General features: G+C 42.8%; 2 protein-coding genes across 2 annotated transcripts; one reads left to right on the top strand and one right to left on the bottom strand.

Annotated features, from left to right (window-relative positions):
* Window positions 1-882: 882 nt before the first annotated feature.
* Window positions 883-18,843, top strand: eif2b5 (eukaryotic translation initiation factor 2B, subunit 5 epsilon). Its single transcript, XM_036986616.1, has 16 exons — window positions 883-1,133; window positions 2,944-3,068; window positions 3,184-3,369; window positions 5,545-5,722; window positions 6,534-6,614; window positions 7,015-7,092; window positions 7,245-7,557; window positions 9,167-9,312; window positions 9,629-9,773; window positions 12,040-12,138; window positions 12,249-12,353; window positions 12,446-12,536; window positions 13,602-13,725; window positions 13,951-14,076; window positions 17,886-17,996; window positions 18,163-18,843. The coding sequence occupies exons 1-16, from the start codon at window positions 996-998 to the stop codon at window positions 18,223-18,225; spliced, it is 2,109 nt and encodes a 702-aa protein (XP_036842511.1). The 5' UTR covers window positions 883-995; the 3' UTR covers window positions 18,226-18,843.
* A 21-nt stretch (window positions 18,844-18,864) lies between these two features.
* LOC110530829 (mitochondrial ubiquitin ligase activator of nfkb 1-A) lies at window positions 18,865-23,322 on the bottom strand. The gene is made up of 5 exons (XM_021614113.2): window positions 23,181-23,322; window positions 21,778-21,906; window positions 21,594-21,681; window positions 21,369-21,489; window positions 18,865-20,109 (listed from the first exon to the last, which is right to left on the bottom strand). The coding sequence occupies exons 2-5, from the start codon at window positions 21,895-21,897 to the stop codon at window positions 19,614-19,616; spliced, it is 825 nt and encodes a 274-aa protein (XP_021469788.2). The 5' UTR covers window positions 21,898-21,906; window positions 23,181-23,322; the 3' UTR covers window positions 18,865-19,613.
* Window positions 23,323-24,103: the final 781 nt, after the last annotated feature.

The following is a 24,103-nucleotide window of genomic DNA, read 5'->3' as shown; positions in this document are numbered from 1 at the left end:
AAACTGTTGGGCACTGTTTTAAAACATGCATATTAAGTACTTTAAAAAACATTAAAACATTTTCTCTACTGGCAGTGTGATCACTGCCAGGACGAGATACAGACTGTGGAACACATCCTATTTCAGTGTCAGCAGTATGGGAGGTTTAAGAAAGAATGGTATTGAGGAGCCAAGTTTAACTGAGTTGTTAATAAGTAAACCTTCAGGCGATGTTGCATTTAGTTTAAGACCGGTTTAATAAGGGTCTGGAGGAAGAACTGAGTTATCAATCTCATAGCCCACACCCCAGTACTGGGGGTGGCGGTATTGGCACCATGGACGTTGGATGCCAACCGCTGATAAATCCCACAAAATAGGATGACCTGTCCCAACGCAGACGCCGTAGTTGTACCAAAGATTTTTATAATTAACTCAAGATAGACCACAACCTTAATCATAGTGGGCAGAACAAGCAAGAAGTTGGGCAGAGCCAATCACGATCTAGCGAGATCTTATTTGCGCGTTCTAGCATGTATTTGCATATTTCCCTTAGGGAACATATAGATTTTAGGTGGGGGAAGAGGTTTTAGATTTCAGTTTGGGGCTGGTAGCCTCGTGGTTAGAGAGTTGGAACAGTAACCAAAAGGTTGCTGGATCAAACCCCCAAAGTAGAAATCTGTTCTTCCCCAGAATAAGGCAGTTAACTCACTGTTCCCCGGTAGGCTGTCATTGTAAATAAGAATTTGTTCTTAACTGACTTGCCTGGTTAAAAGAAGAACTGTATTAAGATCAAATGTTTCATCAATTCGAAAATGAGCAGAATGTCGTTCGGCCACTGGGATTCCTCTTGTCACCATATTTGGTGGTGAGTGGAAATGCCAACCGGATGCTTCAGATTTATACATCCGGTGCAACATCTGGCTCATTGTTCTATCTGTGGTTGTTACTATCTGACGAAAGGTTGTTGAAATTTTGCTAGTAACGTTAACTAGCTACCTAGTTATCAGACAAACACCATGTCTAGCAGAGGAGGAAAACAGAAGAAAGGTAATGTCACCAGTGAACAGGAGGAAGAGGAGCAGCCGCTTCAAGCTGTGCTAGTCGCCGATAGCTTCAACCGGAGGTTTTTCCCCATCTCCAAAGACCAACCCAGGGTATGCGATGGTGCCATGGCTTAATAGTGCATGCTAGCGCTCGAAAACTCTAGGTGGCAGATGGAACTGAGAGTCATGATCTAGGGCTAAGTACATGCATGCTATTGTCAATGGATGACAGCGCTAGCATAGCATAGCTAGCTACAGTTCTTGCATGCAACCTCGTGTTCTTGAAATGCAACATTTCATAACAGCTATGGCCAATATGTTTTCCTCCTAACTAGTTAGTAATATTCGTGGTATAAAATCTGTAGGAGCCACATGTCAACAGATCTCGTCTGTAGTTTTGCCAGGTAGCGAACCAGCAATTGTATCACTGTTCCAGATGGCATTATATATGATTATCTCTTTTAAGTGGGACACCATCAGATCCATGTAGCTAGGCTAATCGTGACAAAAGCACAATAACAACAACAATGTTAATTTATTAATCCTGCTAGTAAATGGACATTGGTAATAAAACATGTTTTTTTTTATTAACTTGTCCAACAAGTGTTCTCTACCCTTAACCTTGTTCTGAACACCCCCGAAACAAAGGTAATGTGGTTTGGTAAGAGGAATGCCCCTCTTCCCACAGGTGTTATTACTACCTCTGAGGGTTTAGAGCTTGAGGTAGTCACCTCACACAAGTAAGGTGTACTGTCCTTCTCTCAGCACATATTAAAGCTTCAGGCTAAAGTTAAATGTAGACTTGGGCTCCTCTTTCACCCCAGCTGCCAAACTAACCCTGATTCCGATGACCATCCTACCCATGCTAGATTACAGAGACATCATTTATAGATCGTCAGGTAAGGGTGCTCTCGAGCGGCTAGATGTTCTTTAACATTCGGCCATCAGATTTGCCACCAATGCTCCTGATAGGACACCTCAGTGCACTCTATACTCCTCTGTAAACTGGTCATCTCTGTATACCCGTCGCAAGACCCACTGGTTGATGCTTATTTATAAAACCCTCTTAGGCCTCTCTCCCCCCTATCTGAGAGATCTACTGCAGACCTCATCCTGCATATACAACATCTGTTCTGCCAGTCACATTCTGTTAAAGGTCCCCAAAGCACACATCCCTGGGTCGCTCCTCTTTTCAGTTCGCTGCAGCTAGCGACTGGAACGAGCTGCAACAAACGCTCAAACTGGACAATTTTATCTCAATCTCTTCATTCAAAGACTCAATCATGGACACTCTTACTGACAGTTGTGGCTGATTTGTGTGATGTATTGTTGTCTCTAACTTCTTGCCCTTTGTGCTGTTGTCTGTGCCCAATAATGTGTGTACCATGTTTTGTGCTGCTACCACGCTATGTTGTCATGTGTTGCTGCCTTGCTATGTTGTTGTCTAAGGTCTCTCTTTATGTAGTGTAGTGTTGTCTCTCTTGTTGTGATGTGTGTTTTGTCCTATATTTATATTGTATTCATTATTTATTTTTAATATCAGGCCCCCGTCCCCACAGGAGGCCTTTTGGTAGGCCGTCATTGTTAATAAGAATTTGTTTTTAACTGAATTCGTTCTTAGCCTAGTTACATAAAATAAATAACTAAAAATAAAGTTGCCATCATTCTGGTCATCAGTCTAATCCAAAACCAAATATCACGTGAGTGCTAGCCAGCGTCACTCAGAACTTCAGATTTCCCGACACCATCCTATGCTTTTATAAGTGAGACTCCAAACCTGATGGTCATTGTTGCACTCATCTCTCTATCACGTCATCTCTGCACTTATCACATCATCTCTGCCCTCATCACATCATCTCTGCACTCCTCACATCATCTCTGCACTCCTCACATCATCTCTGCTGTGTTTTGTGCCATCCAGGCCCTCCTACCATTGGGCAATGTGGCCATGATAGACTACACCCTGGAGTTCCTAACATCCACTGGTGTTCAGGAGACATTTGTCTTCTGCTGCTGGATGTCCAACAAGATCAAGGACCACCTGCTGTAAGAACACACACACACACACACTCTGACCAAGAAAAAATAGTCATTGACACTATTTAGGGCCCAAATACACAGGGTTTTCTCAATATAAATGTTCCCTCAATTCTTCCAACAGTAAGTCCAAGTGGTGTCGTCCCACCTCTCCAAACGTGGTCCACATCATCACCTCTGATCTGTACCGTTCCCTCGGCGACGTGCTGCGGGATGTGGACGCCAAGAATCTGGTGAGGAACGACTTCATCCTGGTCTACGGAGACGTGGTGTCCAACATCGATGTCAGCCAGGCCCTACAGGAGCACCGGTCAGTCACCTTTGACCCTTGACCTTAGTAGACAACAGGGCTGGAGGAAAAGCCAGCACACCCAGCATCTCTCCAGGAGGAGGGTTTGGGTGGCCAAACCTCATCCTGGAGAGCTACAGATACCTATGGAACACCGTTTGGGTCTTTAAATGTCAAAAAAAGATACATGTGAAATAACACTATTTGACATGTCAAATATGCTTGTTGACCAATCAGGACCTGAATATGACTGCACTTCACATAATAATTTAACGTGTTCATACGTAGTTATTACACATTGATTACACTATCACTCGTATTTTAATATGTCACAACGATTCATTGATACGTATGCTGTGATGCTGGTAAAGTTGTCTCGTCACCTACAGTGCTGGTCATAAAAATAAAAAGCTGGCTAGCTGAGGGATGCAAACAATGTTCTTCCCTAAAAACATAACAAAACGACAATCTGTTTCAGTAGCTACAGTAGCTAACTATCTAGCTAGCTGTCATCATCTAAAATAACCCTGATTTATAGGACAGTTCTTATTTGATTAATGGTGGTCGGACCCATCTATGTGAAGCTAGCCACAACAAGGATTAGCCACAATAATGACTAGCCACAATAATGACTAGCCACAATAATGACTAGCCACAATAATGACTAGCCACAATAATGACTAGCCACAATAATGACTAGCCACAATAATGATTAGCCGCAATAATGACTAGCCACAATAATGATTAGCCACAATAATGACTAGTCAGTCTACTCCGTGACACCCAGAGAACATTACTGTCGTAGCTCTTATTGCGGGACTCTGAAACAACTGTGAATTGAGCCACATTTATTGTCAATCTATGTGTATTGAACAGTATTCCAGAGGAAAACCAATACTGCGTGGATGTTTTGGAGTCTGATAACTCTGAGGAGGACGTTGGGAAAAAATATATTGGGTATTGAGTAGACTGATACCCCATGTAATTGATCCCCAATCCTTAGGGAAAGCTGTACAGTGCAATATGAATGTCAATACACACAATAGGCTGACTGGGGAGGTGATTTCACACAGTCACAACGCTAATATTTGCGTAAACTCTTCAGTTGTGTTCTGTGGGTGTCACCGACTAGACTGATACCCCATTTCATTGCTTCACATTCCAACCTTGTTTAACATTATCTAGTCTAAATATGGCACGATTTCACCAATTGTAACCTTCTGCATCACTTTCAAAAGAGGTACTTTTATTTTGAAGGCAAACCGCCAATTCCAAAATGGTGCCTAATCCTTATTGTGGCTAACTTCACAACACACAACCCGGTCCGGTCGAGACTCACTGGCCAGATGAACCTATCTGGCTGCTTATAACGTTAGCTTTGGGCAACAGTGTAGCTGGTTAACTTTTTATTTTCATGAGCTGAAGTTCAATTTCAATTGGCGAACAACAAGTGGCTACCTAGCTAATACTTACTCACAAGGATTCCTAAATCATTGCTGAGAATAATGAAAATGACTGCAGTTACTACTGGTCCTAGTTTTCAGGCTGGTTGTATTGGTGCAAGCTAGGTCCCAAGCTAAAGCTAGCTAGGTACCAAGCTACCCCAGAAGTTGCGGTCGAACAAATGATGCTTTATTACCAACGCGGTATTGTAAACACATCGTTCGTGGACGGTGTTTGTTTGTTTGCAGACTTTTTTTGTGTGTGTGCAGCTTTGACAGTTCTCCTGATAGTGGTGGCGCATGGATTACACCTGCAAATTCAGAACACAGAACCTACTATGATAAAACTGTGTAATATTTTTTGACACGCAAAGACCCAAACGGCGTTCCATAGATACCGGGTTTTGCGCCAGCCCTGCTTTAATGTAGCACATTTAATCAAGTTATTCAAGATTGTGATGAGCACTTGACTAGGAATCAGCTGTAGACTTAAGCAATAAGGACTGAGGGGGATGTGGTATATGGCCAATATACCACAGCTAAGGTTACCAATGTAATTAGAGCAGTAAAAATAAATGTTTTATCATACCCGTGGTATACAATCTGATATACTACAGCTGTCAGCCAATCAGCATTCAGGGCTCGAACCACCCAGTTTATAAAATGTAATACACCAATGGGGCAGCTAGGCCTATTTGTATACCTTTTTCATATTGATCACGTAGTAACACTAGGATTTATGTTGTTCATGAAGGCATCGGCGTAAGGTGGACAAGAACATCTCTGTGATGACCATGGTGTTCAAAGAGTCATCTCCGGGCCACAAGACTCGCTGCGAGGAGGATGACGTGATCGTTGCCATGGACAGCAAGAGCAAGCGGGTCCTCCACTACCAGAAGACACAGGGCCTTAAGAAGCTACAGTTCCCCATGGTAACGTAACAGTTCTCCATGGTAACGTTACAGTTCATCATGGGAACGTAATAGTTCATCATGGGAACGTTACAGTTCATCATGGGAACGTAATAGTTCATCATGGGAACGTTACAGTTCATCATGGGAACGTAACAGTTCATCATGGGAACGTAACAGTTCATCATGGGAACGTAACAGTTCTCCATGGTAACGTAACAGTTCTCCATGGTAACGTAACAGTTCTCCATGGTAACGTAACAGTTCTCCATGGGAACGTTACAGTTCATCATGGGAACGTAACAGTTCTCCATGGTAACGTAACAGTTCTCCATGGGAACGTAACAGTTCATTATGGGAACGTAACAGTTCTCCATGGGAACGTAACAGTTCTCCATGAGAACGTAACAGTTCATCATGGGAACGTAACAGTTCATCATGGGAACGTAACAGTTCATCATGGGAACGTAACAGTTCTCCATGGGAACGTAACAGTTCTCCATGGGAACGTAACAGTTCTCCATGGGAACGTAACAGTTCTCCATGGGAACGTAACAGTTCTCCATGGGAACGTAACAGTTCTCCATGGGAACGTAACAGTTCTCCATGGGAACGTAACAGTTCTCCATGGGAACGTAACAGTTCATCATGGAAACGTAACAGTTCTCCATGGGATCCCCCAAAAGGTAAATTTACTGCAAAGCAAGTAGTAGCGATACCAACACAAAGTTTATAAGCAAAGATAAACATTTCAATATTAAGTCCTGAACCTCTTTTCAGAATGTGCGGATGTTCAGGAGTGGTGGACTGACTAATGTATTTTGTCTTGCAGAACATTTTCCAACATGGAAGTGATGAGTTTGAAATCAGACATGATCTGTTGGACTGCCACATCAGTATCTGTTCCCCACAGGTAATCATCTACTGTCTGGGCAATTCCATGGTAACGGAATTACGCAGAGACTCAGGCTTTTCACTTTAAAATGTACACCAAACAAAATCCATTGATTTCAAAGAGTAACAAACCATATTTCCACAAAGTTGGCATCTGCACCGTTTTTCCAGGAAATGTATTTATATATTTTTTTGCTTTACTGTATAAATTGTTCAAAGTAGTCATTGTGCATAGAGTTGTATTATATGTTCAACTTTTTAATTCAATGTTTTTTTGTTTGGAATACATTCTGAAGCGAAAAGTCTGATTCTCAGCGTAATTCCTTTACCGTGGAATTGCCCGTCTTTAACCAGGGGGGGGGACTGAGTGAGCTGCAAGTCTGTTGTATGGGAGACATGACACTGGCTTTTTTTTACAGGTAGCTGAACTCTTCACAGACAACTTTGACTACCAGACCAGGAATGACTTTGTCAGAGGGATTCTGGTCAATGAAGAGGTATGAGAAAACAAATTCAGTGATTATGATACTGTATATAAAGATACAACTGTATGTTGTATTGAAACCAGAACATCCCAAGCAATAACCCCGACCAAAGCTTAAACACGTCCTTACCGAGAAAACAAGTCTACTATGTCCTCCCGCTCTAGATTCTGGGCAACCAGATCCACCTGTATGTAACACAGGATGGCTATGGAGCACGCGTGTCCAACCTGCAGATGTACGACTCCGTCTCCTTGGACATGGTACGCCGCTGGGTCTATCCCCTCACCCCCGAGGCGAACTTCACAGACCAGCAGGGGCAGGGGTGTACCCACTCCCGCCATAACGTCTATCGGGGCGCCGAGGTCAGCCTGGGGCACGGCAGCCAGATGGAGGAGAACGTTCTGATTGGTCGAGACACCAGCATCGGGGCCAACTGTCACATATCAAACAGCGTCATCGGCAACAACTGCACCATAGGTATTATACTGTTACTGTTTCTACAGGGTTCGTAAAGTCATGGAAATCATGGATAAGTCATGGCATTTTGAAATGGAGTTTTCCAGGCCTGGAAAGGTTTTTGGGAAAATGTTAGTCTGAAAAGTCATAGTAGATATGATAGAAAAGACTGACCTCGATAGTCAATTCAAAACATATCTTGTACCCTCTAGTTAATTGTTGAGCTATTATTAGCGTGTCCCCCAAAAAAACTTTCCAAGGCGATACAAAGTTGATTGACTTTTTTAAACAATTGATATGATTCATTTCAACAATTTTTTTGTTGTTGTTGTTGACAAAACTAACGATTCACTTCGACATTGTATTAGGTTCAATAACGGTCAACCAAATCATGTGAATGAAAATAACAATTAGAAAACTGTGAACATGATTTTTAGGAAACAATATTACGTGTAGCCTTTGGGATTATGTGGCTTGAACTTGTTTTGTAGATACAGTACTGCCAGTTGATTTGATAGAATGTAGATACGGTACTGCCAGTTGATTTGATAGAATGTAGATACCGTACTGCCAGTTGATTTGATAGAATGTAGATACGGTACTGCCAGTTGATTTGATAGAATGTAGATACGGTACTGCCAGTTGATTTGATAGAATGTAGATACCGTACTGCCAGTTGATTTGATAGAATGTAGATACGGTACTGCCAGTTGATTTGATAGAATGTAGATACGGTACTGCCAGTTGATTTGATAGAATGTAGATACGGTACTGCCAGTTGATTTGATAGAATGTAGATACCGTACTGCCAGTTGATTTGATAGAATGTAGATACGGTACTGCCAGTTGATTTGATAGAATGTAGATACGGTACTGCCAGTTGATTTGATAGAATGTAGATACGGTACTGCCAGTTGATTTGATAGAATGTAGATACGGTACTGCCAGTTGATTTGATAGAATGTAGATACGGTACTGCCAGTTGATTTGATAGAATGTAGATACCGTACTGCCAGTTGATTTGATAGGATGTAGATACGGTACTGCCAGTTGATTTGATAGAATGTAGATACCGTACTGCCAGTTGATTTGATAGAATGTAGATACCGTACTGCCAGTTGATTTGATAGAATGTAGATACGGTACTGACAGTTGATTTGATAGAATGTAGATACCGTACTGCCAGTTGATTTGATAGGATGTAGATACGGTACTGCCAGTTGATTTGATAGAATGTAGATACGGTACTGCCAGTTGATTTGATAGAATGTAGATACGGTACTGCCAGTTGATTTGATAGAATGTAGATACGGTACTGCCAGTTGATTTGATAGAATGTAGATACGGTACTGCCAGTTGATTTGATAGAATGTAGATACGGTACTGCCAGTTGATTTGATAGAATGTAGATACCGTACTGCCAGTTGATTTGATAGAATGTAGATACGGTACTGCCAGTTGATTTGATAGAATGTAGATAAATAAAATAATTAAATAAACATTGAGTGAATCCAAGGTGCAGTTTTCCTTCAATCTGCTCTGCATTTACTAGCCTGCCAGGTTCTCCAAGATGCCAGTGATCCTGGAGAAGCTTGGCAGTCTGACGCCTCTCTCTGATGTCTCTCTGTAGGGGACAACGTGGTGTTAGACCGGGCCCACATGTGGAACAACGTACACGTCTCCAGCAACGTAGAGATTCACCAGTCAGTGGTGTGTGATGGGGCTGTGGTCAAAGAGGCTGTACGCCTCAACAAACAGTGTGTCCTCGCGTACAACGTAAGGCAACAAAGTGTTTACAACCAAATAACACTGTTTTAATGAAAACATGTTACCCTCTTCAATATGCATAATGGACTGTGTTTCTATAGTGTTTTTCAGTACCTCTCTAAGTACTTTACAATGTAGCTGCTAATGTCAATATTTTGTAAACATACGCTACATATTGTAAATGCCAGCATGAAACTTGTTGATAACTGTTTACCTTTCACTCTTTCCTAATATCAAACATTTTATTAGCTGCAGTAAGCTTATAAAACTAGTAATTTTTTTTTAGTACTTTAGGAGTATTTTTTCCATCTTGTCTGTTTCCCAGGTGGTGATTGGTCCGAACCTGTCCCTCCCAGAAGGGACTGTGGTGTCTATGCATCACCCTGAGGAAGAGGAGGAAGATGATGATGATGAATTCCTCAGTGATGACCAGGAAGTGGGACACAGCAAAGACAAGACCAGGCAGAAAGGTGTGTATTAGACCCCCTCGCTACACAGCTGATTCAAATAACCAACTCCTCATCAAGCTTTGACTATTTGAGTCAGCTGTAGTGCTGGGGCAAAAACCAAAACAGACCCCCCCCAGGACTGAATTTAGCAAACTCAGCTCTATACCAGAGGTAGACAACCCAGTTCCTGGGGTGCTGCAGGTCCTGCAGGATTTTGTTCTAACGAGGCACCACACCTGACCGACCATGTGAACTAATTGATCAGTTCAGTGATTGGCCTAAATTCAACACACCGGGTATTCCAGGTTGGTTAAATCAAAAACATGAAGTGGCTCCAGGATCAGGGTGGCCAACCTCTTCTCTCTACATTGTACACATTCTCAGTATTTATTACTGTCGTGGGTTTATTTATTACTGTCGTGGGTTTATTTATTACTGTCGTGGGTTTATTTATTACTGTCGTGGGTTTATTTATTACTGTCGTGGGTTTATTTATTACTGTCGTGGGTTTATTTATTACTGTTGTGGGTTTATTTATTACTGTCGTGTGGATTTATTTATTACTGTCGTGGGTTTATTTATTACTGTTGTGGGTTTATTTATTAATGTTGTGGGTTTATTTATTACTGTCATGGGTTTATTTATTACTGTTGTGGGTTTATTTATTACTGTCATGGGTTTATTTATTACTGTCGTGGGTTTATTTATTACTGTCGTGGGTTTATTTATTACTGTTTACTGTAGTGGGTTTATTTATTACTGTCGTGGGTTTATTTATTACTGTTGTGGGTTTATTTATTACTGTCGTGGGTTTATTTATTACTGTTGTGGGTTTATTTATTACTGTCGTGGGTTTATTTATTACTGTTGTGGGTTTATTTATTACTGTCGTGGGTTTATTTATTACTGTCGTGGGTTTATTTATTACTGTCGTGGGTTTATTTATTACTGTTGTGGGTTTATTTATTACTGTCGTGGGTTTATTTATTACTGTTGTGGGTTTATTTATTACTGTTGTGGGTTTATTTATTACTGTCGTGGGTTTATTTGTTACTGTCGTGGGTTTATTTATTACTGTCGTGGGTTCATTTATTACTGTTGTGGGTTTATTTATTACTGTCGTGGGTTTATTTATTACTGTCGTGTGGATTTATTTATTACTGTCGTGGGTTTATTTATTACTGTCGTGGGTTTATTTATTACTGTCGTGGGTTTATTTATTACTGTCGTGGGTTTATTTATTACTGTCATGGGTTTATTTATTACTGTTGTGGGTTTATTTATTACTGTCGTGGGTTTATTTATTACTGTCATGGGTTTATTTATTACTGTCGTGGGTTTATTTATTACTGTAGTGGGTTTATTTATTACTGTCATGGGTTTATTTATTACTGTTTGCTGTAGTGGGTTTATTTATTACTGTCATGGGTTTATTTATTACTGTTGTGGGTTTATTTATTACTGTAGTGGGTTTATTTATTACTGTTATGGGTTTATTTATTACTGTTGTGGGTTTATTTATTACTGTAGTGGGTTTATTTATTACTGTCATGGGTTTATTTATTACTGTTGTGGGTTTATTTATTACTGTCGTGGGTTTATTTATTACTGTCATGGGTTTATTTATTACTGTAGTGGGTTTATTTATTACTGTTATGGGTTTATTTATTACTGTTGTGGGTTTATTTATTACTGTTATGGGTTTATTTATTACTGTCGTGGGTTTATTTATTACCGTCGTGGGTTTATTTATTACTGTCATGGGTTTATTTATTACTGTTATGGGTTTATTTATTACTGTAGTGGGTTTATTTATTACTGTTATGGGTTTATTTATTACTGTTGTGGGTTTATTTATTACTGTAGTGGGTTTATTTATTACTGTCATGGGTTTATTTATTACTGTTGTGGGTTTATTTATTACTGTAGTGGGTTTATTTATTACTGTTATGGGTTTATTTATTACTGTCGTGGGTTTATTTATTACTGTAGTGGGTTTATTTATTACTGTCATGGGTTTATTTATTACTGTCGTGGGTTTATTTATTACCGTCGTGGGTTCATGTGATTCTTCAACCATTGATAATTCCACAAACAACGTTTTGAAATGAAATGTATCTTGATCTTGTTTCCCGAAGTTATATTGTTATTCAATGTTACGGAAATCTGTTTTTGGAAATAATATGTCAAAGGTATCTGAGGACATATCTGTGATATTCATGTCAGTGACAGTGAGCAAAACCTTGTTGTCTGTACTGTAACAGTATCCCCTGTTTCATCTGTCCAGCGTTTAATCCAGCCGAGGTAGGACCTGAGGGAAAAGGTTATATCTGGAAGGCCAGTATGAACGACACTGAGGATGAAGAGCTGGCACAGTGTCTATGGGGTAGGCCACTTTGAAAACAAAACTTATGCAAAGTAGTCTGAGGGTGAAGAGACTGGGTGAGGCCAGTTGTCCATGCCCTCAGTCATAAAATATATATCCTGTCTCTCTAGGCCTGGTGCTTAACCCTGATCCAGAGAGTGACAGTGAGAGTGAGGCCAGCGAGGAATCTCAGGATCGCAGTCGCAGTGTCTCACCAGAGATTGATGACGTCAATGGTGAGGGGATACCGATTGATTTATTAATTGATTCATTGAATTGATGATACTAATCCAAAATGACATGCCATGGCAATAATGTGTTTGTGTAGCTTTCCAGTTGGAAGTGTTGGGGACACTACAGAGAGGTTTGGAGGAGAACATCGTCTGTGACAACCTGGTCCTCGAGATCAACTCTCTCAAGTGAGTAGTAGTCAGCTCCTGATAAGTGAGTAGTAGTCAGCTCCTGATTAGTGAGCAGTAGTCGGCTCCTGATAAGTGAGCAGTAGTCGGCTCCTGATAAGTGAGCAGTAGTCGGCTCCTGATTAGTGAGCAGTAGTCGACTCCTGTTTAGTGAGCAGTAGTCGGCTCCTGTTTAGTGAGCAGTAGTCGGCTCCTGATAAGTGAGCAGTAATCGGCTCCTGATTAGTGAGCAGTAGTCGGCTCCTGATTAGTGAGCAGTAGTCGGCTCCTGATTAGTGAGCAGTAGTCGGCTCCTGATTAGTGAGCAGTAGTCTGCTCCTGATTAGTGAGCAGTAGTCTGCTCCTGATTAGTGAGCAGTAGTCGGCTCCTGATTAGTGAGCAGTAGTCGGCTCCTGATAAGTGAGCAGTAGTCGGCTCCTGATTAGTGAGCAGTAGTCGGCTCCTGATTAGTGAGCAGTAGTCGGCTCCTGATTAGTGAGCAGTAGTCGGCTCCTGATAAGTGAGCAGTAGTCGGCTCCTGATTAGTGAGCAGTAGTCGGCTCCTGATAAGAGTATGCTCCTGCTCCCGATTTTTTTTAAATTTAACTGGGCAAGTCAGTTAAGAACAAATTCGTATTGAAAATGACGACCTCCCGGGGGAACAGTGGGTTAACTGCCTTGTTCAGGGGTAGAATGACAGATTTTTACCTTGTCAGCTCGGGGATTCGATCTTGCAACCTTCCGGTTACTAGTCCAACGCTCTAACCACTAGGCTACCTGCCGCCTCTACACTCTAACCACTAGGCTACCTGCCGCCTCTACACTCTAACCACTAGGCTACCTGCCGCCTCTACACTCTAACCACTAGGCTACCTGCCACCCCACATAACCCTGATAAGTGTGTGTCATACTTTGCTCCTGATATGAGTAACTAGTACTCTGCTCCTGATAAGTGCACTTCAGATAAGTGCAAACTCTGGTTGAAGTGCACTAGTTTTTCAGTCCCTTTTATAACAGATCCAGCTAAATGTTGTCCACGCTACCATCTTCAGAGTATAGATCTGGTACTTCCCCTCTCCCACCAGGTATGCCTATAACATCACTCTCAAGGAGGTAATGCAGATTCTGACCAGAGTTGTTCTGGAGTACCCCTTCCAACAGCAGGGGACGCAGCTCACCACCCTACAGTACACCGGTTCACTACTGCCTGTAAGTACTCACAACCACCACACCCCAATTGATTGTTCTACAATCAATAATATATTTATTTATTTATTTATCTCTTCATTTGTACAGACAAATCACTTACAAAAATGACCAGCTCTTATCTCTACCCCCCAAAAAAAACAGTTAGAGGTGTAAGGAGGGACAGAGAGAGCGAGATGGTTTAAAGAATAGCCTATTTTCTCTTCTCCCCCCCCCCATGCCTCTCAGCTGCTGAAGACGTGGTCTCCGGTGTTTAAGAACTACATCAAGAGAGCTCAGGATCACCTGGACTGCCTGTCTGCTGTGGAGGAGCTGTTCCTGGAGCAGGACACTCATCAGACTGCTATGGTCAAGGTGGGTTGTCTGTCTGGACTGTCGGTGTTCTTAGAGCAGGAGACTCCCAAACTGCTATTGTCAAGATGGGTAGAGTGTGTAGTATGTAGACCTGCGATAGATAGACTTAGGGAGTGTTCCTACTACTTGTATAGATAGACTAGAGTCCCGTCCAGGGAGTGTTCCTACCTCTTGTATAGATAGACTAGAGTCCCGTCCAGGGAGTGTTCCTACTACTTGTATAGATAGACTAGAGTCCCGTCCAGGGAGTGTTCCTACCTCTTGTATAGATAGACTAGAGTCCCGTCCAGGGAGTGTTCCTACTACTTGTATAGATAGACTAGAGTCCCGTCCAGGGAGTGTTCCTACTACTTGTATAGATAGACTAGAGTCCCGTCCAGGGAGTGTTCCTACCTCTTGTATAGATAGACTAGAGTCCCGTCCAGGGAGTGTTCCTACTACTTGTATAGATAGACTAGAGTCCCGTCCAGGGAGTGTTCCTACTACTTGTATAGATAGACTAGAGTCCCGTCCAGGGAGTGTTCCTACTACTTGTATAGATAGACTAGAGTCCCGTCCAGGGAGTGTTCCTACTACTTGTATAGATAGACTAGAGTCCTGTCCAGGGAGTGTTCCTACTACTTGTATAGATAGACTAGAGTCCCATCCAGGGAGTGTTCCTACTACTTGTATAGATAGACTAGAGTCCTGTCCAGGGAGTGTTCCTACTACTTGTATAGATAGACTAGAGTCCTGTCCAGGGAGTGTTCCTACTACTTGTATAGATAGACTAGAGTCCTGTCCAGGGAGTGTTCCTACTACTTGTATAGATAGACTAGAGTCCCATCCAGGGAGTGTTCCTACTACTTGTATAGATAGACTAGAGTCCCGTCCAGGGAGTGTTCCTACCTCTTGTATAGATAGACTAGAGTCCTGTCCAGGGAGTGTTCCTACTACTTGTATAGATAGACTAGAGTCCTGTCCAGGGAGTGTTCCTACTACTTGTATAGATAGACTAGAGTCCCGTCCAGGGAGTGTTCCTACTACTTGTATAGATAGACTAGAGTCCTGTCCAGGGAGTGTTCCTACTACTTGTATAGATAGACTAGAGTCCTGTCCAGGGAGTGTTCCTACTACTTGTATAGATAGACTAGAGTCCTGTCCAGGGAGTGTTCCTACTACTTGTATAGATAGACTAGAGTCCTGTCCAGGGAGTGTTCCTACCTCTTGTATAGATAGACTAGAGTCCCGTCCAGGGAGTGTTCCTACTACTTGTATAGATAGACTAGAGTCCCATCCAGGGAGTGTTCCTACTACTTGTATAGATAGACTAGAGTCCCATCCAGGGAGTGTTCCTACTACTTGTATAGATAGACTAGAGTCCCGTCCAGGGAGTGTTCCTACTACTTGTATAGATAGACTAGAGTCCCATCCAGGGAGTGTTCCTACTACTTGTATAGATAGACTAGAGTCCCATCCAGGGAGTGTTCCTACTACTTGTATAGATAGACTAGAGTCCCGTCCAGGGAGTGTTCCTACTACTTGTATAGATAGACTAGAGTCCTGTCCAGGGAGTGTTCCTACTACTTGTACATTAAGCTGCCTCATTCCACAGAAACAGGAGATGGGCTCCTGCCCTATGAGCCGTTCTGGCTCGGATAAATAATTTCATAATTTTCCAATTGTTTTGTTCTGAACAGAATCATTATTTTATTTTTTGTTCCCTTCCACTGTTGCGGCCAGCAAAATCTAGCTCTGAACCAGTTGGAACCAAAATGAAGTAACAGTTTATATCGTTCCTTTCTGTTTCTATCATTTTTTTGCAGAGCAGCACCAGATTTAGAATAAAAACACATCTTACCTTTTTTTGTTTGTTAATAAATCCAATGCGAAATGTGATAACTATATTATCCTTAGCTAGCATTGAAAAGTGTAATCCATTCTTCTGTAATTAAACATCTCTCCATAATTTCGGAATCAGGCCAGTAAGGTGCTGGACTATTCTTCTGAGGGGGAGGGGCAGGTTGTAATGTCCAGTAAGGTGCTGGACTATTCTTCTGAGGGGGAGGGGCAGGTTGTAATGTCCAGTAAGGTGCTGGACTATTCTTCTGAGGGGGAGGGGCAGGTTGTAATGTCCAGTAAGGTGCTAGACTATTCTCCTGAGGGGGAGGGGCAGGTTGTAATGTCCAGTCAGGTGCTAGACTATTCTCCTGAGGGGGAGGGGCAGGTTGTAATGTCCAGTAAGGTGCTAGACTATTCTCCTGAGGGGGAGGGGCAGGTTGTAATGTCCAGTAAGGTGCTGGACTATTCTCCTGAGGGGGAGGGGCAGGTTGTAATGTCCAGTAAGGTGCTAGACTATTCTCCTGAGGGGGAGGGGCAGGTTGTAATGTCCAGTAAGGTGCTAGACTATTCTCCTGAGGGGGAGGGGCAGGTTGTAATGTCCAGTAAGGTGCTAGACTATTCTCCTGAGGGGGAGGGGCAGGTTGTAATGTCCAGTAAGGTGCTAGACTATTCTCCTGAGGGGGAGGGGCAGGTTGTAATGTCCAGTAGGGTGCTGGACTATTCTCCTGAGGGGGGGGGGGGGGGGGGGCAGGTTGTAATGTCCAGTAGGGTGCTAGACTATTCTCCTGAGGGGGAGGGGCAGGTTGTAATGTCCAGTAGGGGGCTAGACTATTCTCCTGGGGGGGGGAGGGGCAGGTTGTAATGTCCAGTAGGGTGCTAGACTATTCTCCTGAGGGGGGGGGCAGGTTGTAATGTCCAGTAGGGTGCTAGACTATTCTCCTGAGGGGGGGGGGGCAGGTTGTAATGTCCAGTAGGGTGCTAGACTATTCTCCTGAGGGGGGGGGGGGGGGCAGGTTGTAATGTCCAGTAGGGTGCTAGACTATTCTCCTGAGGGGGAGGGGCAGGTTGTAATGTCCAGTAAGGTGCTAGACTATTCTCCTGACGGGGGGGGGTGTGCAGGTTGCAATGTCCATTCAGGTGCTATAGGGGGCAGGTTCCCTATACACGCACACACCAGGGTTTCCATGAGCCGGTAGACCTAACTGTCATGTTTTAACTTGAAAGAGAATAAATAAAATTGCAGTTGGCCAACTTGTCCGGGAGAGGCTGTCTATCATAGCCTGCACTTCAGCACCATTCTCATACTCCTTGCTCACCCGTGCGCCTGCTGTGGAGAGAGTGAGCGACGAGCCTTGGCCACTGTTGATTACAAAGATGGACGCCTTTATGCATTGAAGTTAGAGAAAGCAGAGTAGGTCTGTCGACAGTGAGTTCGGGTACATGTCGAGGAGAGGTTTAAATATCGTAATGGACTAAGATGAGTACTTTGACGCGGCCAATTGCAGGCTACTGTTTTTGTAATTTTGTTATAGGCTGCTTTTACGGACACTTAAATGTGTCTCATTTGGCCAATATTCCTTGTTTTATTGAAGGCCAGGTCGGACCTGAATACATATGGATGTGCGTTAAATTTAAATCTTCCTAACTGAAACCCTGGCACCACATGTTCCTAACTGAAACCCTGGCACACACTCTGGCAGGCAGGCAGACACTAGAATAACTTTCTGAGTGAGTGTGAGGGATTTGCATATATGTAAAATAATGTTAATAACCGTTTCCCCACCATTGTTTAAATAACAGTTATGTCCCGAAACAGTATAAATCTCTTTCGTTTGCCTTTCTGATTCTGTTCCTCAAAAAAAAACTAAAAAAAACATTTTCAGTTCTGTGCCCAAAAACCGGTTCCAACCCCCTGCTTCTTACTTCTTTTTATGTATTTATTTGACTTGTGATGTTGGACGTTAACATGTCTGTTGTCTTCCCTGTAGGTGCTGATGAAAATGTACCAGCTGGAGATCCTGGAAGAGGAGGCCATCCTAAAATGGTTCTCTACCGGAGCCACCAATGACAAGAGCAGACAGCTACGCAAGAACCAGGGAGTGAGTACCACTTACAGAGCTTATACAGAACAGCAAGAAAGGCATTGTGTGGGGAAAGGGATTTTTTTTTCAATGGAGGGGGCAGTTAGACGTACCTCAGTGTGTGGCACTGTACGTCCTGTACAGACCCCAGGCCTAAACACAGAGGTCTTCCTGTCTTCCTCAGCTCCAGAAGTTTATCCAGTGGTTGAAAGAAGCAGAGGATGAGTCTTCGGAGGAAGGAGAGTGAGGAGGATGAGTCTTTGGAGGAAGGAGAGTGAGGAGGATGAGTCTTCGGAGGAAGGAGAGTGCGGAAGATGAGTCTTCGGAGGAAGGAGAGTGCGGAAGAAGAGGAATAAAGACTGAAGACTTGAGAACCGTGTGAATAGAATTCCATGGCGGTTCACTTTAAATCTGCACTTAAAAGGATCGGTTCCCCAGACAGATTAAGAGCTGGGTTCAATCCGTATCGCTTGAAGATCCACAGTAAAATTTAAAGGTCATTTCCGATTTTGAGCGGAAATTGCCTTTAAAATTGAGCTATAACGTAGATCTTCCACGATTACGAAGCGAATACAGCCCTGAACCTAGTCCTGGAGTAAAAATATATTTTAGTGGACTTTCTCCATTGAGGATTCTTTTTAATTCCAGGATTAGGCCAAATCTGTGTCTGGGGAAAACCGTCCCAGAATGTCAAAGGTTATCAGTTTGGACACTGTGGCAGCTTGATATTGCTTCTCCAAAAGGAAACGACGTTGTTGATATTTAGTGATGGTGTACAGCGCAAGCAGACACCTTGCTCACAATGTCACAAGAAGGAAAGCTGTGGTATGGTTTAACACCCTAATAAAAGAAAGATTTAAAAACACACACTTTTTTTTTTTTTTTTTAGTTTTTAATATACTCCCAACATAGACCATCACCCAATGAATAGAGAATGTCACAGATCTGCTTTAGTGTTCAGTATGAGACAGGTTTTTCCTGTCTCATTGTCAGTTCAGAACTATTTAAAAACTGATTTCCCTGGTAACCACAGTGGTTTAATGCTGTATAGAGCTAGTTGTGTTCTATACTAGCAAAGTCACCTGCTGATGTCAGTCACACATACGTCTATCACATAATACAACACCATCTCAAAGACATTACTTCAACTAAACCGCAGCGACCGGCAAGGAATGATTTTAAAACAAGTATGATTAAAACTAGATATTTGGAAAATGATCGATTCAGAACATATCGGGGTTTTTTTTTTTTAAGAAAAGAAAATGGCTGGGTTTACGTTCCAGTATAAGTACTCCGTTGTTAATTCATCGACTTAAACACTGTTTCTTATGTGCCACTGATACCCTGTGGACGGGATTTGTCAAGACACGGTCTTGCAATACCTGTGGGTCCTCCATAATCCTATAAATTGAGTGGTTTAATAATATTCACCACAGACATTTACCATTCACCTAGGACATAATCCGTCATTAACAAAATATATTTGTATCTACAAAGAAATAGGATAAGTTTAAGCTATACTTCACCTTCTGATAGGCTGGGTTGAATTTTCAACATAATGCTTAAAACCTATCCAATAATTTTAGATGTGCAGGAGGGCTCGGTAGAAGGTAGTCGATTTGGGCATCATCACTACTAATCCCTTCTGTCCTTTTTCCCCATCGTACTATAAACCGCCCCGGCCAGCAGCGATGCTCCCGTAATCCCAAACAGAGCCGTCAGCCTCATCCACAGATTGGCCGTACCCTCATGTCTCTCTATAAACCCCTTGTAGTCAGTGGGGACCAGGATGTAGCGGCGGCCATCTTGTGGCGCCTGCAGCCTCATGGTCGTCCCTGTCCCTCCCTCCAGCACCACCTCCCCGAAGCCTGTCATAGTGGTTCCAACACGGAGCAGCTCCTCCGTCTCCTTCTGCGCCATGGGCCGCTCGCCGCTGAGGCCCTCCAACAACACGTCCACCAGGCCCTCCTGGGCGTGTTTGACACTGCAGTGAACTCTCTCCAGGAACCAGCCGGAAGCCTCCAGAGGGGAATGGACCTTGACGGTGATGTCGGTGATGTAGGCGCCCGGTTCAACCAGACTGAAGGGGACGGCGTTGTTAGTCTCCTTCCTGTTGGTCGTTCTGGAGTTCCTGAGAAAAGAGGAGTGGTGGGGGGGGGGGGGGGGGGGAACATGGTGTTGACCTTAGTGTGTACTGAATTGTGTTGGATTGCATTACCTTTAGGTGACTCTTAACTTTTAGATGATTCTTAAAGAGCTACATGATTCCAAGTTCCACTTTGAGCTGGATCACAGGGTATAGCCATGATACACTATATATTACACACTCATATGTGGACACTCCTTCAAATGAGTGGGATTCGGCTATTTCAGACGCACCCGTTGCTGACCGGTGTATAGAATCGAGCACAAGCCCATGCAATCTCCATAGACAAACATACTGAAGAGCTCAGTGACTGGAAATGTCTAGGAGCAACAATGGCTCAGCCACGAAGTGGTAGGCCACACAAGCTCACAGAGCGGGACCGCTGAGTGCTGAAGCGTGTAAAATAACTGTCAGTACAATAACTGTTCGTCGGGAGCTTCATGAGATGGGTTTCTATTGGCTGAGCAGATCGCAATGCCAAGCGTCGGCTGGAGTGGTTTAAAGCTTGCTGCCATTAGACTCTGGAGCAGTGGAAGCGCGTTCTCTGGAGTGATGAATCACGCTTCACCATCTGGCAGTCCGAACGGATGAATCTGGCAGATGCCAGGAGAACGCTACCTGCCCCCATGCATAGTGCCAACTGTAAAGTTTGGTGTAGGAGGAATAATGGTCTGGTGATTCCAACTTTGTGGCAACAGTTTGGGGGAAGGCCCTTTTCCTGTTTCAGCATGACGATGCCCCCGTGCACAAAGCGAGGTCCATACAGAAATGGTTTGTTGAGATTGGTGTGGAGGAACTTGACTGGCCTGCACAGAGCCCTGACCTCAACCCCATAGAACACCTAATCGCCCAACATCGGTGCCCGACCTCACTAACACTCGTGGCTGAATGGGAGCAAGTCCCCGCAACAATGTTCCAACATTTTTATTTTATGTAACTAGTCAGTTAAGAACAAATTCTTATTTTTCTTATCTTAGCTCGGGGATTCGATCTAGCAACCTTTCAGTTACTGGCCCAAAGCTCTAACCAATAGGCTACTTGCAGCCCCAATATCTAGTGGAAAGCCTTCCCAGAAGAGTAGAGGATGTTATAGCAGCAGGGGGGAGGGGGGACCAACACCATATTAATGCCCATGATTTTGAAATGAGATGTTGGAGGAGCAGGTGTCCACATATTTTTTGGGTCGTGTAGTGCATGTGTACATAACGCTGTATTATGGCTAATGTATAGAACTGTGTACTAACCATGTTCTAGTGATGTTGTTCCACACTTTCCAGTGTTCCTCTACAGCTATTTTCTGGATCACCCCAAAGCATCTTGGGACAAACTGACTGGTCAGAGTCTCACCGTCCGCCTGGACCAAACCTGGAACAAGAACACTTCACACGTCTCAAATATATACTGGTAATAAACACATTATTTTTAATCTGATGCGGTTTAATCTGTTTCAGAGGGGGGCTAACACTTACCTTCTACTGCGACGTACTGCAGTTTTCTGTGGGGCGATGCCTTGAGGATCCTTACTAAGTGTTGATCCGGGATGAATTTGGGTATTTCCTATTCGAGAGAGAAATGAAACAGAAACTGTACTGCATTTCTGCATTTGTGTGTGTGGGGTTTGTGGGTGTGTGTGGGGTTTGTGTGTGTGTGTACCTTCAGCTTGACCATTTCATCTTTCTTCTCTTTGTATAAGTGGTAAAACAAGCCAGAGAAGGCAAAGCTGGAGCCCACGCCGATCAGGACCAATGGGTTGAAGATGGGAAGGTCACTCATCCTGTCAATCTGTGATAGAAAATAAGATCAACATTTCAGCAGATTAAAGTCCTTATCCAGAACCAAATCTTGAGTGAGTGCTGGCCAACTTCTTGTGTCTGATTCATCGGGGGGGAATTGGGCTGCCTGTGTAAATGCAGCCTTAGTGTGCAGTAGTAAATTTCTACCCTGGGAAATGTTTTGAGTCAACACAGTGATTTACATTGTACACACACACTGGCTGTGTTGACAAAGGCAGGCCAATTCTAATATTTTTGCCACTAATTGGTCTTTTGACCAATCGGATCAGATTTCGCCAAATAATTGGGCAAATTATCAGAATTGGGTTGCCTGTGTAAACACAGCCACTGTTTGTTGACTTGGATGTGGAGCACAGTAGGTTGATGATGTCTTAATTGTGGAGAATGGGCTCGTGGTAATGACTGGAGCGGAATCAGTGGAATGGCATCAAATACATCAAACAACATGGTTTCCATTGTTTAATGCCATTCTGGCCATTATGATGAGGACAAGTCAAGCCCCTGATGACACACACACGCGTGTGTGTGTGGCTCAAGAGGACAGCCACATGACAAGATGAGTATACAGGGTTTGCTTTTGTTGTTCATCCAGAAAGTTTTTGGCATAGGACATTACAAGTATTTCGCTACACCCGCAATAACATCTGCTAAATATGTGTATGTGACTAATAAAAGATACACTACTAGGTTTCTTAGTGTGTCTAAACACGGGGAAGATCTGTTCCATGTATACTGAAAATACAATGTTTGTGGTTGTTGAAAATATATTTCACGGAGGTTTAGATGTTACACTGATTCTCTCGTACTTTCTTTTTGTCACAAACTGAAATTAGGCAAACTATTAGAATTTTAGCAACCAGGAAATCAGTGGAGCGATTTCTGCATACTTCCCCTTTAAACGTTGGTAATTCTTGACCGGAGAGACTTTAATTCCCCGCTCCTGTTCAATGGATAAAACATGGGCGTATTCATTATGCCAATTCTGTTGAAAAACGTACGGAAGCAAACGAAACGGGGAGGGACCCTACCTGAATTTGTCCAATAGAAACACTGGTTGTCGTTGCAAAACGCAACTGTTTGGCTAATGATTACACCAAATATTTGTATAACTAACCCTCATTGTTCTGTGATTAAACCCCCGGTGACTGAAAAATGCAAGGTAGCCTGGTTGTTTACCTTGTAAGAAGAACAAGACGATATATATTGGTAATGTTGTATTTTGTCAAATGGCTTTGATGTGAATTAATAAAACCCAGTACTCACCTATTCGAAAACATACAGTCAAACTGGGAACGAATAACCTGAAACAATTCCAAAACTAAAGTCAAGGCGAGTCATGTAGGTTTCACTTCCTTTAGTCTACGCGTTGCTGACGTTGCACTTGCTGAGACAATGATATGTTGCTTTCGTACCCGCCCACTTGTAGTTTTACAAAATGAATTAGAAGACGTGACCTCCAGGTGGCAGCAAAGCCATGGGTTTCGTTAGTCTTTCATTTCAATAAAAGGCTCTGAGTTTAGGACGCTTGTCCACTAAATAATTGAGGCACTTAGTTACATTTTCAACTGATGTATAATGTATGGTTCATTGCACATGTCACAAAAAAACGATGTTTTGTTCAATATGTCTACTGTTTTTTTTTTTTTTTTGTATGTGTGAAGGCTAACTGTCCAGTGTGACTCCCTCAGCCCAATGACTCATGGGTAAAACTCCACTGATTTTGTCAGTCAGCTTCCTCATCCTGTCTGTTTTATTATTTAACATTTTCTCATTTTCTCAATTGGCTAAACTTTGCTGTTACACACATACTGTCTTTTAAAATAATCTCTCACGCTCTCTTTCTGCACGACATTTATCTGTGGAGTGAGTCTTTGAAACCTTTAAAGAAACAAAACTTCAAGGCACTTCTTAGGTTGAGATATAATGCCTATGTCTCTTTGGAAGCTGTCCTGCCAAGACAATGTCACTAGCAGCCATCATCTCTGTTATTGTTTGTACCCAAGACAGAATATCAAACTACAAAATGTCAGGGGAAAAAACGGTGATAAACTTCACCCAACTTTCTGTTCGATTTTTGTATTCTGAGTAACTTTGTCTGATTCCAGATTCTGTGTAACCTTTCTACAGTCACCTGAGAACAATCGTAACAATTGGGCTTATTAACTGTGGGTCCCCAGGACTGGAGT

Source organism: Oncorhynchus mykiss, chromosome 8, assembly GCF_013265735.2.
Source record: "Oncorhynchus mykiss isolate Arlee chromosome 8, USDA_OmykA_1.1, whole genome shotgun sequence".
Lineage (NCBI taxonomy): Eukaryota > Metazoa > Chordata > Actinopteri > Salmoniformes > Salmonidae > Oncorhynchus > Oncorhynchus mykiss.
This window is presented reverse-complemented; position numbering and strand designations above follow the sequence as displayed.

Bases quoted from the DNA above. Each gene is read 5' to 3' on its own strand.
- eif2b5 (XM_036986616.1), top strand. From the start codon at position 996: ATGTCTAGCAGAGGAGGAAAACAGAAGAAAGGTAATGTCACCAGTGAA. The intron at 3,370-5,544 runs GTCAGTCACCTT...TTGTTCATGAAG, and splicing joins CAGGCCCTACAGGAGCACCG to GCATCGGCGTAAGGTGGACA. The intron at 6,615-7,014 runs GTAATCATCTAC...TTTTTTTTACAG, and splicing joins TCAGTATCTGTTCCCCACAG to GTAGCTGAACTCTTCACAGA.
- LOC110530829 (XM_021614113.2), bottom strand. From the start codon at position 21,897: ATGAGTGACCTTCCCATCTTCAACCCATTGGTCCTGATCGGCGTGGGC. The intron at 21,490-21,593 runs GTAAGTGTTAGC...TTCTTGTTCCAG, and splicing joins GCAGTACGTCGCAGTAGAAG to GTTTGGTCCAGGCGGACGGT. The intron at 20,110-21,368 runs GTTAGTACACAG...CTCTTTTCTCAG, and splicing joins AACAACATCACTAGAACATG to GAACTCCAGAACGACCAACA.